Genomic DNA, 15,566 nt, shown 5'->3' with positions numbered 1-15,566 from the left:
TCCAAAAAGATAAGAACACAACAAGTTATGTGCCGTATATGGGAATGAAGCCCTGAAACAAAGGCAGTGTCAAAATTGGTTTGCCAAATTTCGTTCTGCTGATCTTTCACTGAAAAATGCTGGAAGATCTGGCCGTCCAGTTGAAGTTGACGAGACCCATTCCAAGGCCATTATCGATTCAGATCGTCATAGCACAACGCGTGAGATTGCAGAGAAGCTCAATGTATCGCGTACATGCATTAAAAAAAAATTAAAACAGCTTGGCTTTGTCAAGAAACTCGATTTATGGCTCCCTCATCAGCTTAAGGAAATTCATTTGACGCAACGCATTAGCATCTGCGATTCGCTTCTGAAACGCAACGAAATTGACCCATTTCTGAAACGACTGATTACCGGCGACCAAAAGTGGATAGTTTATAACAACGTTAATCGGAAAAGATCGTGGGTGATGCAAGATGAACCAGCCCAGACGACACCAAAATCTGAGATTCGCCAAAAAAGGATTATGCTGTCAGTTTGATGAGATTATAAAGGAATTCTGTACTTTGAACTTTTACCAAGAAACCAAACGATTAATTCAAACGTGCACGTTCAACGACTCGCCAAACTGAGCGATGCAGTTCAAGAAAAGCGGCCAGAATTGGCGAAACGTAAGTGTGTTGTTTTCCAGTATGATAATGCAAAGCCCCACACATCTTTGTTCACTCGCCAAAAATTATTGGAACTAGGTTAGGATGTGTTGTCACATCCGCCATATAGCCCTGACCTTGTGCCTTCAGATCACCATTTATTTCGTTCTGTGCAGAATTCCTTAAATGGTAAAATTTTTAATGACGCTGATGATGTAAAGTCACCTTTAATTCAGTTTTTTGCTGCCAAAAATCAGAAATTTTATGAACATGGAATTATGACACTGCCTGAAAGATGGCAAAAAGTGATCGACAAAAACGGACAATACCTAATTGAATAAAGTTATATTTTTAAGCAAAAATGTTGAATTTTCCTTCTTATTTAAAATACGCAATCACTTACCATAGTTGCAATCTTTGCAATCTTTTAAATATTGCAAGATTTATCCATCCGTGTTATAGGATGTTTTGTTGTACGTTATATCTGCAAAACAAAGATTTCTTTTTTACCGGAAGATGGTTAGCTGCTCTATGTATCGCGTTGAAGACTGATTAATTAACGTGATAATGGAAGATATTACGCGCTGCCGTGAATTACGAAGCGGGAATATTGGTTGGCCGTGGCAGCGTTTGCCGCAAAGTCATCAAAGATTTACCACGAATCCGGCATCGGCCGTAAACTCCACCGCTGTTATTTCTTAGCTTACCGCTAGCCTGGCCGCAGCTACACCAGCGTGAATAACCTGCACGCTGAAATCGCTCGTTCGTTGTCGTTGCATCTAAACTATCTCTCAAATGAACGTAAATACGTCGAATATTGTTCCATATTTACGATCGTCCTCCGCTTCTTTAACCAGGTTAACGCATTCTATAGCGTACCAATATTATGTGATTTATCGTTCATACTCACAATTTGTCGTTACAGTGAGCCACGTTCTCTATTCGTTATCAATTGCGCTCGATAATGGTTAGAAAATGACAAGAATTAGCATAAAGAAGAGGTAGTATATATTATTATTGCGTATCGATGGATGATAAACATTCGTGAAATATTATTCGATTAATTAATTTGTATTATATGGTAAACATTTTGCTATAGGCATTTGTAGAAAATGTCTTGTAATATTAATTTAATACAATTAATTAATCTATGAAATTGTCTAATTCTATTAACGCTTTGTGGTCATATTGAGTTGGATATGATAGCTGCGCTATTCGGAATTAATTTCCATTGATCGGACAGTATAACGTAATATAATATCGTAGTATTGTGGACAAAAGACCCAAGAGATATCGGCCGAACTATAAACAATGTCGCGAGAAAGCCGAAGTGCCGATAGGCCCAACAATGTATCGTCGGTCCTTCGATCGAATAGTTTCGTGGAAAAGGCCTACGTGACCCTGGCCACGAGCGGTTGCGGAACGCGAGCGTGGTGGGGCCGAGACAAAAACAAGGGGTTGCTAAGGACAACGACGAATTAACAGTCAGTGTGAGTTGAGAAGCCAGAGAGTGTAAATCGAGAAGTCAGGGAGATAGTGTTGCTAGCGTTGTCGAGAGAGTGTGGTTCGCGTGAGAGAGAGCGTTGGATCGGTGGTGACGAGAGTTGTAAATTAACTATCTAGTTGTCTTAATTATAATACGTTATTGTGATTGGTTCACGTTAAACAACCATCGTTTCCCGTTTAACCATCTGTTTAATCCATTTGTTGTAAATAAACTAATTGTAGTAAAGATCCTACAATATAATATAATATAATATAATTTTGTATATAGTAACTAATTTGTAAAGTCTTATTTAGAATTCTATATGTTTTCGAAGCGTGTTTACGTAGGTAGCAGCTAAAAGTAGACATACGACCAAAGCAGTAGAAACCTTTCAGTCACAAAGAATTTGTAAAAATTATCTCTGTAATAGAATTCTAGAATACTCAGTTTCTAAAAATCTACAAATTCATTGTTATTATTAGTTGACAGTATTTTGTGCAAAAGACACCGGAAATATATTTTACAATATTTTCTTTCTATTTGTATAATCAAAATATTAAACGGATGGAACAGGTTAGCAGTAAGACCAGGCAAAATGAACCGTGTTAACTGGTTTCGAACACACGGCTAGAAATTCTGAAATGCGTAACATTTATTGCGAAATATCGTGGTCGAGCGAGAGGGAAAATTTCGAGGAAAAAGACAAAACGAAAGCAATTTACGAATAATTACCTAATTGCTTTACAAGTTAATTGCCATAATGCAGAAGTAATAACAATGGCAGCAACGGTTGGCATTCGTTATTATATGCAGTCGCGTTATTGATGATTAATGTATTTGCGTTTTCAGTTATTAATTGTTAACCGTAATTAAGTTTGGTACGTATGGTAATCGGGCGAATGCGGTTTAACGCGTTGATGTGGTTACGAGGAAACGAGAATCGAAAAACGTAAACGGATTGAATTTGCAACAAGCGTGCATATATCGAGAACATTTGTGTTTTAATCGTTTTAAATATTCGCAAAATGTTCTACCTTTTGTTGAAACTATTCCTACAACGATTCGTATTAAAAGAAGTATCCTTTTCCTTTACTTGTATTGTACATTTATTAAGAGAGATTTCTAACCTAGAATTCTAACTCAAATAGTTCTATTCTATAAATAGTTCAATAAGCGTAATTTTGTATAATATTTCAATTCTCTGCTCCAGGTGAAACGTTAGAGTTGCGAAAAGATAGCATACGTAGCCATTTTATTCTTAATCCTCAAAGTTTTGGTTGGCAACTAAGTGATTGTTATTAAAATATAAATAAAAGTTATATTTTTATTATTATATGAAAAAAATAAATTTCTTCTGAAAATATTACAATTATATTATTTACAAATTTAGTTATTAAAATATAAATTAAAATTCATATTTTTATTATTATATGAAAAAAATAAATTTCATATGATAATATTATAATTATATTATTTACAAATTTAGTTATTAAAATATAAATTAAAATTCATATTTTTATTATTATATGAAAAAAATAAATTTCTTCTGATAATATTACAATTATATTATTTACAAATTTAGTTATTAAAATATAAATTAAAATTCATATTTTTATTATTATATGAAAAAATAAATTTCATATGGTAATATTATAATTATATTATTTACAAATTTAGTTATTAAAATATAAATTAAAATTCATATTTTTATTATTATATGAAAAAAATAAATTTCTTCTGATAATATTACAATTATATTATTTACAAATTTAGTTATTAAAATATAAATTAAAATTCATATTTTTATTATTATATGAAAAAATAAATTTCATATGGTAATATTACAATTATATTATTTACAAATTTAGTTATTAAAATATAAATTAAAATTCATATTTTTATTATTATATGAAAAAAAATTTCATATGATAATATTATAATTATATTATTTACAAATTTAGTTATTAAAATATAAATTAAAATTCATATTTTTATTATTATATGAAAAAAATAAATTTCTTCTGATAATATTACAATTATATTATTTGTAAATTTAATTTTTAAATATATTTGAACAAATTTCCCGTGTGAAATTCAACTTTCGCCCCTGCTACCAAATCTATAGTATTTAATTACATATTTAAAAATATATAAACGATTCTTTCACGCAACACTGATAATTCGTTTATTTCATTCTTACAAAATATGTCATGTTAAATGTTAATTTAATTAATTTGCCAATTGTAAGAATTTTTATTACAATATTAATTCTAATTGAAGGAACATTGAGCAAAGGAGCACCAAAAATTCAATATATCTAACCTGTACACTCTGCGTAAGATTCTTTTCGAAACCAATAAGTAGCTGACCAAGACCTTCGGCCCGTTACAATTCACGGATTTCTAAGAGTGCGGACCTTGAGAACCGCTACAGTTAAAATACAAGCTGTCAGAGAGCGCGAAGAAAAGACACGGTGGAAAATGAGCGAGAGAAGGCGTAGTAGAAAGGCATGGAAGAAGGGGCCAAGAAGCAGGCGATTCACGTTGGCCAGGGAAGGGAACTTCGTAGACTTCTCAGTCAGAGAAGCTCCGCGAGCCACGGCACACCTGGTCATCGACGCGTGAACGCGAATGTTGCGCGTGTTCCGTGTGTTGCGTTCGTCAGTGACCGGTAAAACGGTGAACAATCGAAGCAAAATCGCGTTTTCGAGGTGCAGTTTCCCTATTAACACGTTGACACGCGAATGTGATATATCTTTTTCCTACAATATACCGTAATATTTATAACCAAACTGTTGATTTTTATGCATTTGTAGAACAATTCGAAGATAGAAAAATGCATATAATAGAGAAAAATATATAAAACATTGGAAGTATAGTTGCTATTAGTAACATTTAACAAATTTTACGTAAATTTATATCTTGCAGGGTACATAAATTAAAAATTAGAATCTCGGTAGAAAATTCTTTTATCTGTCGAGTATTATAAAGAGCTCTATACTTCCGACATTCTATATATTTTATCATATCTTCCGCGTTCTATGTAATTTTCAACTATTAAACTTCCTAAAAATCTATTAATAAGTGAAACAATTCTCTATCTAGATTCCATTCTTTTTTTTTTTTAGTCATATTCGAAAAATTATGAACTTGCACGAATATCCTTAGTCTAATCATAACGTTTCGTTTCTGGGGAATATGCATGTCGCGTTTGCGCACTTTTTTACAGATAATCTGGGTTATTCGTGTTATTGGAAATTGTTTAGTCGATGACATTGATCTTACTTTAATCATCCTTAAGAATTTAAATTCGAATTCTACTTCTAATAAAACGTGGGTCAAAAGTGCTAACCGACACTTTCTTTAAGAATGCGAAAGGAGACACTCAGCTTGGATAGTGTAGTGGTTCTGTTCGTTGCATTTACTATTTCCAAAGATTCGTGGAATTTCTCGTTTAGGGACTTTCCTACGCCGCGTGGCCGATGCAGCAAGATACTTTAAAGTGACTCTTGGTGCGAATAGCATTGCGAAGGATTTTAATCGCAAGAAGGAGAGTTTGAATTTTGGTGTACAGAGTGGAAGTTTTAAGCTTGAGTGGAAGTTTTCGGTTTGTTTCAGAATTTCCGTGAGTTTATTGTCTAGAGATTTTCGTTTGGAACATGAACTTCGGCAAGATAGTATTTTCACATTATTCTTAGCGCGAATGTATGCCTGGCAAATTATTCAGTTTAGAAATTTGTTGTTTAGGGATTTTCGTCTGGTTGTATTTAAACTGGAATTGTAAACATTTCTCACGAATATGAATATCTTGAATTGAACGTATCTATTGTATTGGCAACTAAGTGATTGCGCATTTTGTTATTAGTTGGTATTGGCAAAATCCGCAATCACTTAGTTACCAACCAATAATAACTAGACCAAAATTAGTTCAATTTTACTTAGGTATGTAAATATATCATTCAGCGACTTTGGATAGTGGAAGCGATATTAGCAATAATAGTTCTCGATGTGGATGAAATTTTCGAGTTTTTGATCGTCGGTATGAGCATTTGAATTTGATAAATGTGGTCGGTTGTGGGTCACAAGAATATTACATTTCGGAATTGATTGCAGTTGTATCTTAATTCACGCAAATGTCTTATATATTCTCTTTTAATTAATCTAACAATCATAATGCAAAATTAATTAATTTAACATTAATAAAAAAATAAACAACAAATTTTAATTTAATTTAACAATCGATCTGTACAGTTTGCAGTCACTTCACATTACCTAACATCGGAATACTATTCTCCTTACAACCAGTCTGCCGACAACATACAGTGCACCCAGCGACTGCATTCCAATCTGCTCAGACCTTTAACAGTCCAAGAATATACAGCGTTGTTCAAATATTTCGCTCGCCTATTATTTTCAAAGGATTTTCGTTAGCAAGAAAACGACAGAGAAAAATGTGAGAAATATCAAGGATCGTCAGAATTAAACTTACGCATGCGAGTAGCATTGAAAAGTTTTACCACTTTAAGCCATAAAATGTACCGAGGATTATTGTATTGGCAGCTAAGTGATTGCAGATTTTGTGAATGCCATCTAATGACAAAATCCGCAATCACTTAGTTGCCAACCGAATATTAATGTAAAGTGTTCAAATTTATCAAAGTATTTGATAATTTAATTAAAATGAAGAAACAGTTGAACGATTTTTAAGTTACAATCTTTTAGAAAAGGAATCTTTAAAATATTTCAATATCGAGTATCGATACGAAACTTTTGAGCAATAGTTTGGCTGATGGGAAAAGCTGATGGCTATTGTAATCTTATTGGGTTGGCAACTAAGTGGATTTTGTCAATGCCACCTAATGGCAACATCCGCAACCACCTAGTTGCCAACTCAGTATGTTTAATGTGTTTCGTTTCTTAAATCCTAGTTTCCCGCGTGCCCTTCTAAAGCTTTGCGATTTCGCCAACTGTCGCTGCTGCATCCTTGACAGTAAATGTAAACCTAAGCTTGTAGTTGATAGGTCTTTGGGAAGATTGTAGTTTGCGGTGTAGCAGTTTCTGCTCGCGTCCTGCTTCAGGATCGTACTTGCATTTCATCTTGTTTTGTGTTTCGCAAACTAATATATGTTACTGTTTGTTGAAGTTAGCCATCGCGAAATTTAGCTGGCTGTGTTCATACTCGATGGAAGATTCTCGTGGAAACGGGAACATATTGTTTCGCATTCGCTTCGCTCATACGTATCTCTTATCGTGAAATCTCACTTTATCCTTGATCTTCCGTAAACTGTTTGCTTGTGAGAAAAATAATTATGATTTGTTACGACGATACGTTTTTATCCCAGCAATATTAATATTAATACTCTTGCATATATTGGCAACTAAGTGATTGCGGTATCATTAAGTGGTATTGACAAAATCCGTAATCGCATAGTTGCCAACTGTATTATATCATTTAGTGTATGACTAGTAGACAAGTTACATAGATTGAAACGTAGAGAAAGATGATGATGTTACGTGATGTGGCAATGAGTCATTTGTTTTTTTTCGGTATTGAAGATGAATAGTGTGCCAGGATAATGAAACCTGAAAGTATAGAAAATACGCAATTGATCAGTTTGTTTTGTAAAACGATCGTACGTAATAAATCATTGTTAATAAATTGTTTGCTATCAATACAACATACTATAGTAATAAAGGAAAATAACAGTAATAGTGAACGCGATAAGATTTAAACGTTATAAATATATGGACATTTTAATTCATGTGTACATTCTAATTTAAGCAACGATGACGAGGTCAGCAATAGGAAGTTGACAGTCTAGTGAACATTGTTAATCAAATGTTGCAAAGAATGTCACAATGTCTATTTATTTATCGTCCATTCCTGCTCGTATTTTGTGTTACAATGTTAGTGTGTACATTTAGTCACGTGTTGAATTTTACGAGCAATATGAAATAATATTATTGTTTATTGAAAAACAACTTTGCCTGTCAAGGTTTCTCGTTACGATGCTTACGAGTTGAATGTATATGAAACAGGAGAAATTCTACGATATATTGTTCGATTAATGTTTCTGTATCAAATTACGCTCGACAATATATTGGTATGTATTAACAGCGATCGATAAGTGGCAGATAAAAAAATATTTCATTACTCGTTAAATTATTCGATCGTGAATTCCTCATTTGTTTTAATTGGTATTAAATTTCCTTCGAATTTTACAGCAAAGCTATCCACAAAGTATCGTAACGACTATCGATATGAAATATGGTTTATCGCTTTCCACGTACAATCGGCTTCTCTTGCAGAACCTTTTATATTTACGACCTTTGTTTATGACGATAAATCGTACATGGATAGTCATGAATTTTTGACAGCTTTGATAAGATGATCGCGATAAAAGTGTATCTATCGTTTCAGAAATAAATATGAAATTGGCTGAGAAATATTCGCGAATACAATTACGCGTCTGCTTTTGATTTATTCCACTGATATTATAGCAACGAAGAACGTCGTATTCGCTTGTTATCATAACACTTGATTTCCACAAGTTTATCAATTGATTAGGATCAATAAATAATTTCAAAATAAAACTTTAAAAAATTGTAAAAATAAAATAAATTCACACCTTAGAAACGATCAAAATATTGTCAGAAATCTATCGATTTGGTACAGGAGACAACAAACCTAACCTATTAGGTTGGCAACTAAGTGATTGCAGGTTTCGTCATTAGCTGTGGTATTGACGAAATCTGCAATTACTTTGTTGCCAACCTAATAAATCATAACTTATAATCTTCTAGAATTATTAGAAAAGATTCCTCGAAATTTCCAGTCGATCTGACTACCAAATTCCAATTTTTAAAGTATTAAGCAAATCCTCATAAATCTAAAATCATAATTCAACGTGGAGGGTTACTGAAAAATTTAATCCAAACTTGAAGTGTCGCATGGAAAATTTGCGAAAATTTCTCGTGGATCCTTAGTGCATTCGTAATGAAGATCTGACAGAAATCTTGAATCGATTTGGTATCAAACATCGCTGTTTGATTTCGTTTAAAATTCTTCCGTGATCGTCATAAAAATCCGAAAACAGAGCAATCCTGTTCGCTGAAGCGGTGATCCGGAGGATCGATGGCTAGTGCACGTCGAGAGCAACTTATTGAAAACGGTTCGTCGCACCTGACGCCTCCGCCGTTACTGGCCAGGTTTCATCCTGGCGACCGCTTACTCCGGAAACGTAGCTCGTGGGACACAGTGGCCTCGTGTTTCATGGAGAAACGGAACATATTGCCGGATCATCAATCCTGGCTGCACTGGAAATTTTATATCGTTCCACCGGGATGCTCTTACTTGACGTGTCCTGAGTAGTTTCTTATTTACTTGGTCCGCAATATTTCCTAAAATATTCTGTCTGGAAGATCGTCGTTGACTCTTGTTCGTTTAAAATCTTTCCAAAATGATTCTTCGGAATATCAATCATTGAGCATTTCTCTCGATGGTTTAGGATATTTCTACGATTATTCGAGACTTGGGACAGTGAGAAATGGGATGGAAATATTTCCAAGATGGCTCTCCAAAATGTAGATCATCGAGAATTTTTCTCGTTGGTTGGCAATATTTCTATCATATTATTTTTTGAGACATGGATCAATGGGAAATAAGAAGATATTTTCGAAATGATTCTTCAGAATGTAAATCATTGAGATCAAGATTTAAATCAGTGAAAAATGAGCAGATATTTTTCCCCATAAATCTAGAATATTTCTACAATGTTTCTTTGCATTTGGACTAGAGAGTATTTTAAAAAAAAATCCTTTTTACAGGAGCAATATAAAGAGATTTTATTATTCCATCTTGGTGGATGTGTGAATACAATGAAACTATGAAACGAGGATTTTCCACTCGACAAAGTAGCCCAGTAGAGTAGATTGTCATGCAAGGATAATCAAATTTTACGATTATAGAGCTGAAAGAAGTAATATACCTTCAAATTGAGGATGAAAATCTGAACTCATAGGTCAACGTATCGCATAAAAGTGGTAGAAAGAACATTGCTAGGATCGTTAATTAAATATTCTAATCGTAAAAATAAATTATTTCAATTGTATTACAATCCTCTTTCTTCTCATTTTCCATCACATTTAGAATTTATTATTCATAACCAAACTATGTAATACCACAGTATATAGTTGAAACGAGCACCATGCACCACACATTAATTCTACTCAAATAACTCATGTAAAATTCTACTAAACCAATTCGCATTTTCTCCAAAAACAAACCAACTATTTTTCATTACTATTAAATCTACAATTCACTATCCATAACCAAATTGTGTAATGTTACGGTATAAATTGGATAAAACCAACACATACAAAATGTTCACACACATACTCATGTTCTCCAATTTTTCCCAAAATAATCCAACCATTTTCCAATTCCATCACAGTAATTACTAGTTATTACCTTTTTTTTATATTTATTTATATTACTATTAGTTACTAAATTAAATTAGTAATCGCTATCAAGCGCCATCTTTAACTCTTGCCTTGTACCTCCAAACAAGTTTTTTCCGTTAAACCTGTCAAAATTCTATTTTCTATTGGATTGGCAACTAAGTGATTGCGGGTTTTGTCAATACCACTTAATGACAAAATCCGCAATCACTTAGTTGCCAAGTACAGCGTTCGCGTTTTCTTCGTGTCTTCGTATTATGCAAACGTACGGAGGAACGTTGCAGCCAGACAAGTGTGGTTAATAATATGTCTGTTGATAATGGGAGACGTTAGTTTCCGTTCACTTAGCCGGCACGCTGGCCAACATTAAGGATTTTCAGTCGCGGACAAGCTCAATAGATTCGGTGTTTATTCGACAGGAAGTTGCCACGACTGCTCCTAACCTCGCGTAGCATGACTTGATTATGGATCAATGCCAATTGTGCTAGCAAAAGCAAAGAAATTCGGAAATGATTGTGCAGTGGTTGATTATACAGTGAAGTGGAAGTTGAAGTGGAATTGGTATTTGATTTGGAAAGTTGAATCATATATCCAATCGAAGCTCGTTTTCAATTTTGCAGGTTCCTGTCTCATGTGAATTTGATAGTAATAATAGAAACGTGCTGATGAGATGTGTTTAATTAATTACCTTTTTTCATGGTTATTAAGGTCTTCGTGATTCGTGATTATTAATTTCATTCTGATAATCCGTTCTGTTTCCATCATTTGCGTAGCATCACGTGAAATTTGTTGAAATTAGATGTCTCGATACGAAACTCGAATTTCGTCTGTCAAATTGTGGCTACCAAAGTTTTCTATAAAATAAGGGGGGAAAAATAGAAAAAAAATACCTTTGTTTAAAAAATTTCTATAATCAATTTACAATTTACAAGGTTTGAGTACAAGTTTAGGTACAATTTACATTCTACCGGAGTCTGTATTATGCACAAAATTCATCAGCTGTTGCCTTAACATTGGAGAAAAAGCAGAAACTTACAACTTGGAAAAATTTGCAAAATGACTATGAGTTACAAGCTCAGCAAAATGCTTGTTTGTCGTGTATCAAACGTCGAAAAAACTAACAAATTATTACCTGGAATAAGTTGTAGAATAACATTCATCAGTTACGTATACTAAGTCGTTTATATGCAATACTTATCAATAGTGGCTTAAAACTTCGAAAAATCATTGCCTCGACAAGTTTTTCAAATAACGTACACGATATATCTAAATGAAAAATAGCTGTAATCAACAGGAACTTTTTATCTTCAATTTTTATTATTATCATTCCTTATTATACAGCTGAATGTATTTTTATTAACAGAGCGAAGTTTTTAGAACAAACTAAAGCTAAAAAGTTAATTTTCAATTTTCAATCGGCCAATTTTAATATAACGAGACTTTCTTGTTATCTGATATCGTTGTTAACTAATTTCACTAATAATATTCATTTTATCGACTTCTGAATTTTATTTCAATGACATCAAATTTTTCTAATCGTATAAAAGTATTACCAAATGATACAAAATTTATTATAGTCGAATTCAATGAATTATATAATTGCAATAATAAATACAGAAGTTCAGAAACAATTTTTCTAGCCACTCTAACTACACGGTGCTATTAAAATAATTGTACGTTCGTCATTGTGCACGATGAGCGTTCGTGGTCACGGAGGAAACATATGGAGACAGAAGTTATTCGAGGGGCGCAGCTGACTTGACTACAAATATCGTGGCTGGTGTTGCAGAAACTCGATATGAACGGTGCCGCTCGCCCTTGTGCCAATAAACTGTATTGCAGCTCGTATCTCGCCGCTAGAGCCATTAGCTTGTCGAATCCTAATGCCGATTGTGATTATTACGATCTGCCAATCGCCTATTTCAAATGCGACTCGCGATCTTTAACGTTTTACGTTTCCGGTCTCTGGTTATCTCGCTCAGAATCTTTCTCGGTTTGCGCATTTGGTCTACGATGGAGAACTTAGTAGAGTTAAATTTAAGTTCGTCTATGAGACGTGAAATTTTCCAAAGATTTCCCTCTTTCAGAAAAGATATAGCAAGGTTATTGGTTTACAGAAGATTTCTAAAATTGGTGTCTACAGAGTATGAATTAATTTGTCACTGTCAATTAAATTGTTAATATTTTGCATGTGATCGTTTATTTATTTAGGATTTTTCAGTATCTGTCACCAGTGTTCCATAGTAACTCGTCTCACCTGCTTTCTTATCCCCTGAAAACAGTCATTTTATCTGAGGGCCTCAAAGCTCGTATCTTCCAACGCTCAAATTAGCCATGTCACATTTAAGGCGTTGACTTTCACGGGAATTTTATATATTGGGTTGGCAACTTTGTCGATAGGTGGTATTGACGGAATCCGCAATCAGTTAGTTGCCAACCCAATATATATAAAATTCCCACTCCTGTACAGTCTGTTGTATTGGCAACTAAGTGATTGCGGATTTTGTCAATAAGTGGTATTGCCAACCCAATATTTTGTCGTAATGGGTTAAAATATACTACATGATAACATTTTATTTTTGCAAAATATTGTGTATATATATATTTGAGCGCTATTTCTCTGAGAGTGTTATCTGATTCACACATATTGTAAAAAATTTAATTCATGCAATTTGTCTCGTTTTAAAGACACTCGCGGCCAAGAAATACCACTCGGTTTGCAATTTTTCTAATCACATCCTTCCTGGTCCGATCTTATCACTCATCCTTCCGTGCTATACTCTTTATGCTACTCTTAATCTGGTTACTGCATACTAATTGTCTACGTTACAAGCCGCTGCTGCTCAAAGACTATTATATCCGCCAACGACCCTGTCGCTAATTGTCTGCTTGTTGCACCTTTTAATCTCTGGTATCTTCTCTTTTCTTTATCTTTTTAATCACATCTTCCTTAACGATTCCTTCACCAGTTCCGATCTTCTATCTCTTAAAATACTTCCCTACGCTTGTGTTTAGCCTGCCTACTCCTGTGCAGTCCGTTGTATTGGGTTGGCAACTAAGTGACTGCGGATTTTGCCAATACCACCTAATGACAAAATCCGCAATCACTTAATTGCCAATACAATAGACTGTACAGGAGTACTGACTACTAGAAATGTAGAGCAACTGACGTTGTCAAAATTTAATCCATGAGGTTTATCTTGCTTGAATCATGTCAGAGGTCCTGGTAACGTGGGTCACTGAGCCATCGCGGCAGTGAACGTGTTAGAAAATCTTTCTCAAACGAATCTCAGTTAGTCAGATGAATTCACCTCGAAAACGTCGATCGGTGTTTCCGCTCGCTTTAGAATGATGCCGAGTGTTTACACGAGGTGAGCAACGGAAATGGCGAGGCTGTGCAAGTGAACATAAACGCGGTGTTTCGTGCTGCACCACATTTCTCACGCATCTGGCCAGAATCCCGTTTGGATTACGTCGTAGAAGGAGGTGGAACGCGCAGCAACCAAGAAAGGGGTTGGGCTGGTCTTTTCACAGGAAATTGTGGTTCTGTGAATGCCGTTTGGATTACTCAAGAGCGTCCAACCGATGCCTGATTTCGGGAATCAGCGCCAGGCAGCCCCGGATCCTCTCATCATCCTCGTTTGAGAACACCTCAGGCATGAAGGAGCGCGAGATGAAACTCTTTGGCTGCCGATGGTCCTTTTGGAATTTCGCGACTAATCTCGCAGGTTCGTCATCCGGATATTATTGAACAAACGAACGTCACACAGCAGATACTATTCCTCTCTCTCTCTCTCTCTGTCTGACTCTGTCTCTTATTTGCCCTCGCGCGTTTTCTTCCCTGATCATCTGATCATCGACTAATGCTGAAACAACGAGAAGACAGGGGAAATCGGATGAGAATTACGAAACCACTGCGGGACCCGCATTCTCAAGTCTCCGTAGAAACATTTTTATTATCAGAACTTTCTAAATTTAACTTTGAAATGGCTAGTTTCTTGGTAAACGGAGCTATGGCTGTGTAAGATGTACAAGATATACTTGGAGGTGTGTGGTGAATGGGAGGATGCTTTTGTAGAATAACAAGACCAAGTCGATGGAGATGACGCGGAGCTAATTGTCGATAGTTTGCCTGGTTTCAGTTTCAGATGATGTTTCGTAGATGCGCAGCGATTGGGAAATTCCGTGTTGCTCTTTCAGTGTTGAAGTTATCGTTACGTTATCGTTGATTCCCGCTCTTAGATGGAATTGTTTCATTTAAAAATAGCTGGTATTTCGATTGTGCATAATATTGATCCTTCGTACTTGTGTCTTCTTTGTCTTTATTCTGCAATGAAGCATTTTCCTCCGTTTCACCTTTGTAGTATCAAATTGTGTATCGTCAGATGATGCGAAATTTAATGCACTTGCATCTAATTAATTAGTAGATACGTAAATGTTATAGTAAATATAATAGTGCACCTATAGCTGTAGCTACGATAGGTTTATTAAATCGAGAAATGTGGAACCTCTATCTCAGTGAACGTGAACCAGAATCCATGACGACTGATCATAGACTAATGCTGAAACAGCGAGAAGATAGTGGAAATCAGATGAAAATTACGAAACCACTGCGGGACCCGCATTCTCAACTCTCCACAGAAACATTCTCATTGTCAGAACTCTTTAAATTTAAATCGCTCATGATCCTCGTAGATAGCAAATTACATAGCCGGTCATCTGGCTACCTTCTTTTACCAACGAGCAAAGATTTCGCCAAAATTGGACACGCGCCGTTCTACGTAGCAATCTGCTGATTGTAAATTCGACCGTGAAACGTCTTCACTGGGTGTTAGGAAACGTCGAATGGAGTTTTCGTATCGATATGGAAGGAATCGACGAACGAAACGAGGCCATTGTTGATTTGACCCAGTTTCCCCTAGAAATTTTCTAGCTTCTCATGGCGATTCGTCTGGGCTAGGGAGATTTTGGTAGAAATTGAAACGAAGGAAT

General features: G+C 34.9%; 1 protein-coding gene across 5 annotated transcripts in view; it reads left to right on the top strand.

Annotated features, from left to right (window-relative positions):
- LOC117211202 (tyrosine-protein kinase Btk29A) overlaps positions 1-15,566 on the top strand; it is a 344,145-nt gene that overhangs the window by 147,385 nt on the left and 181,194 nt on the right. Inside the window, exons 1-2 of one of the 5 annotated variants that reach the window (XM_033454875.1) lie at positions 4,689-4,825; positions 13,922-14,302. The exons of the other annotated variants lie outside the window; for them this stretch is intronic. Coding sequence (XP_033310766.1) covers positions 14,233-14,302 — 70 coding nt within the window. The 5' untranslated portion in view covers positions 4,689-4,825; positions 13,922-14,232. Of the gene's footprint in view, positions 1-4,688; positions 4,826-13,921; positions 14,303-15,566 lie in introns of those variants that run through there. 5 annotated transcript variants of the gene reach the window in all.

The sequence above is a fragment of the Bombus bifarius genome, unplaced genomic scaffold (genome assembly GCF_011952205.1).
Source record: "Bombus bifarius isolate JDL3187 unplaced genomic scaffold, Bbif_JDL3187 scf7180000008218, whole genome shotgun sequence".
NCBI classification, from domain to species: domain Eukaryota; kingdom Metazoa; phylum Arthropoda; class Insecta; order Hymenoptera; family Apidae; genus Bombus; species Bombus bifarius.
The sequence above is the reverse complement of the archived record's forward strand: the minus strand, read 5'-3'. Positions and strand labels throughout refer to the sequence as shown.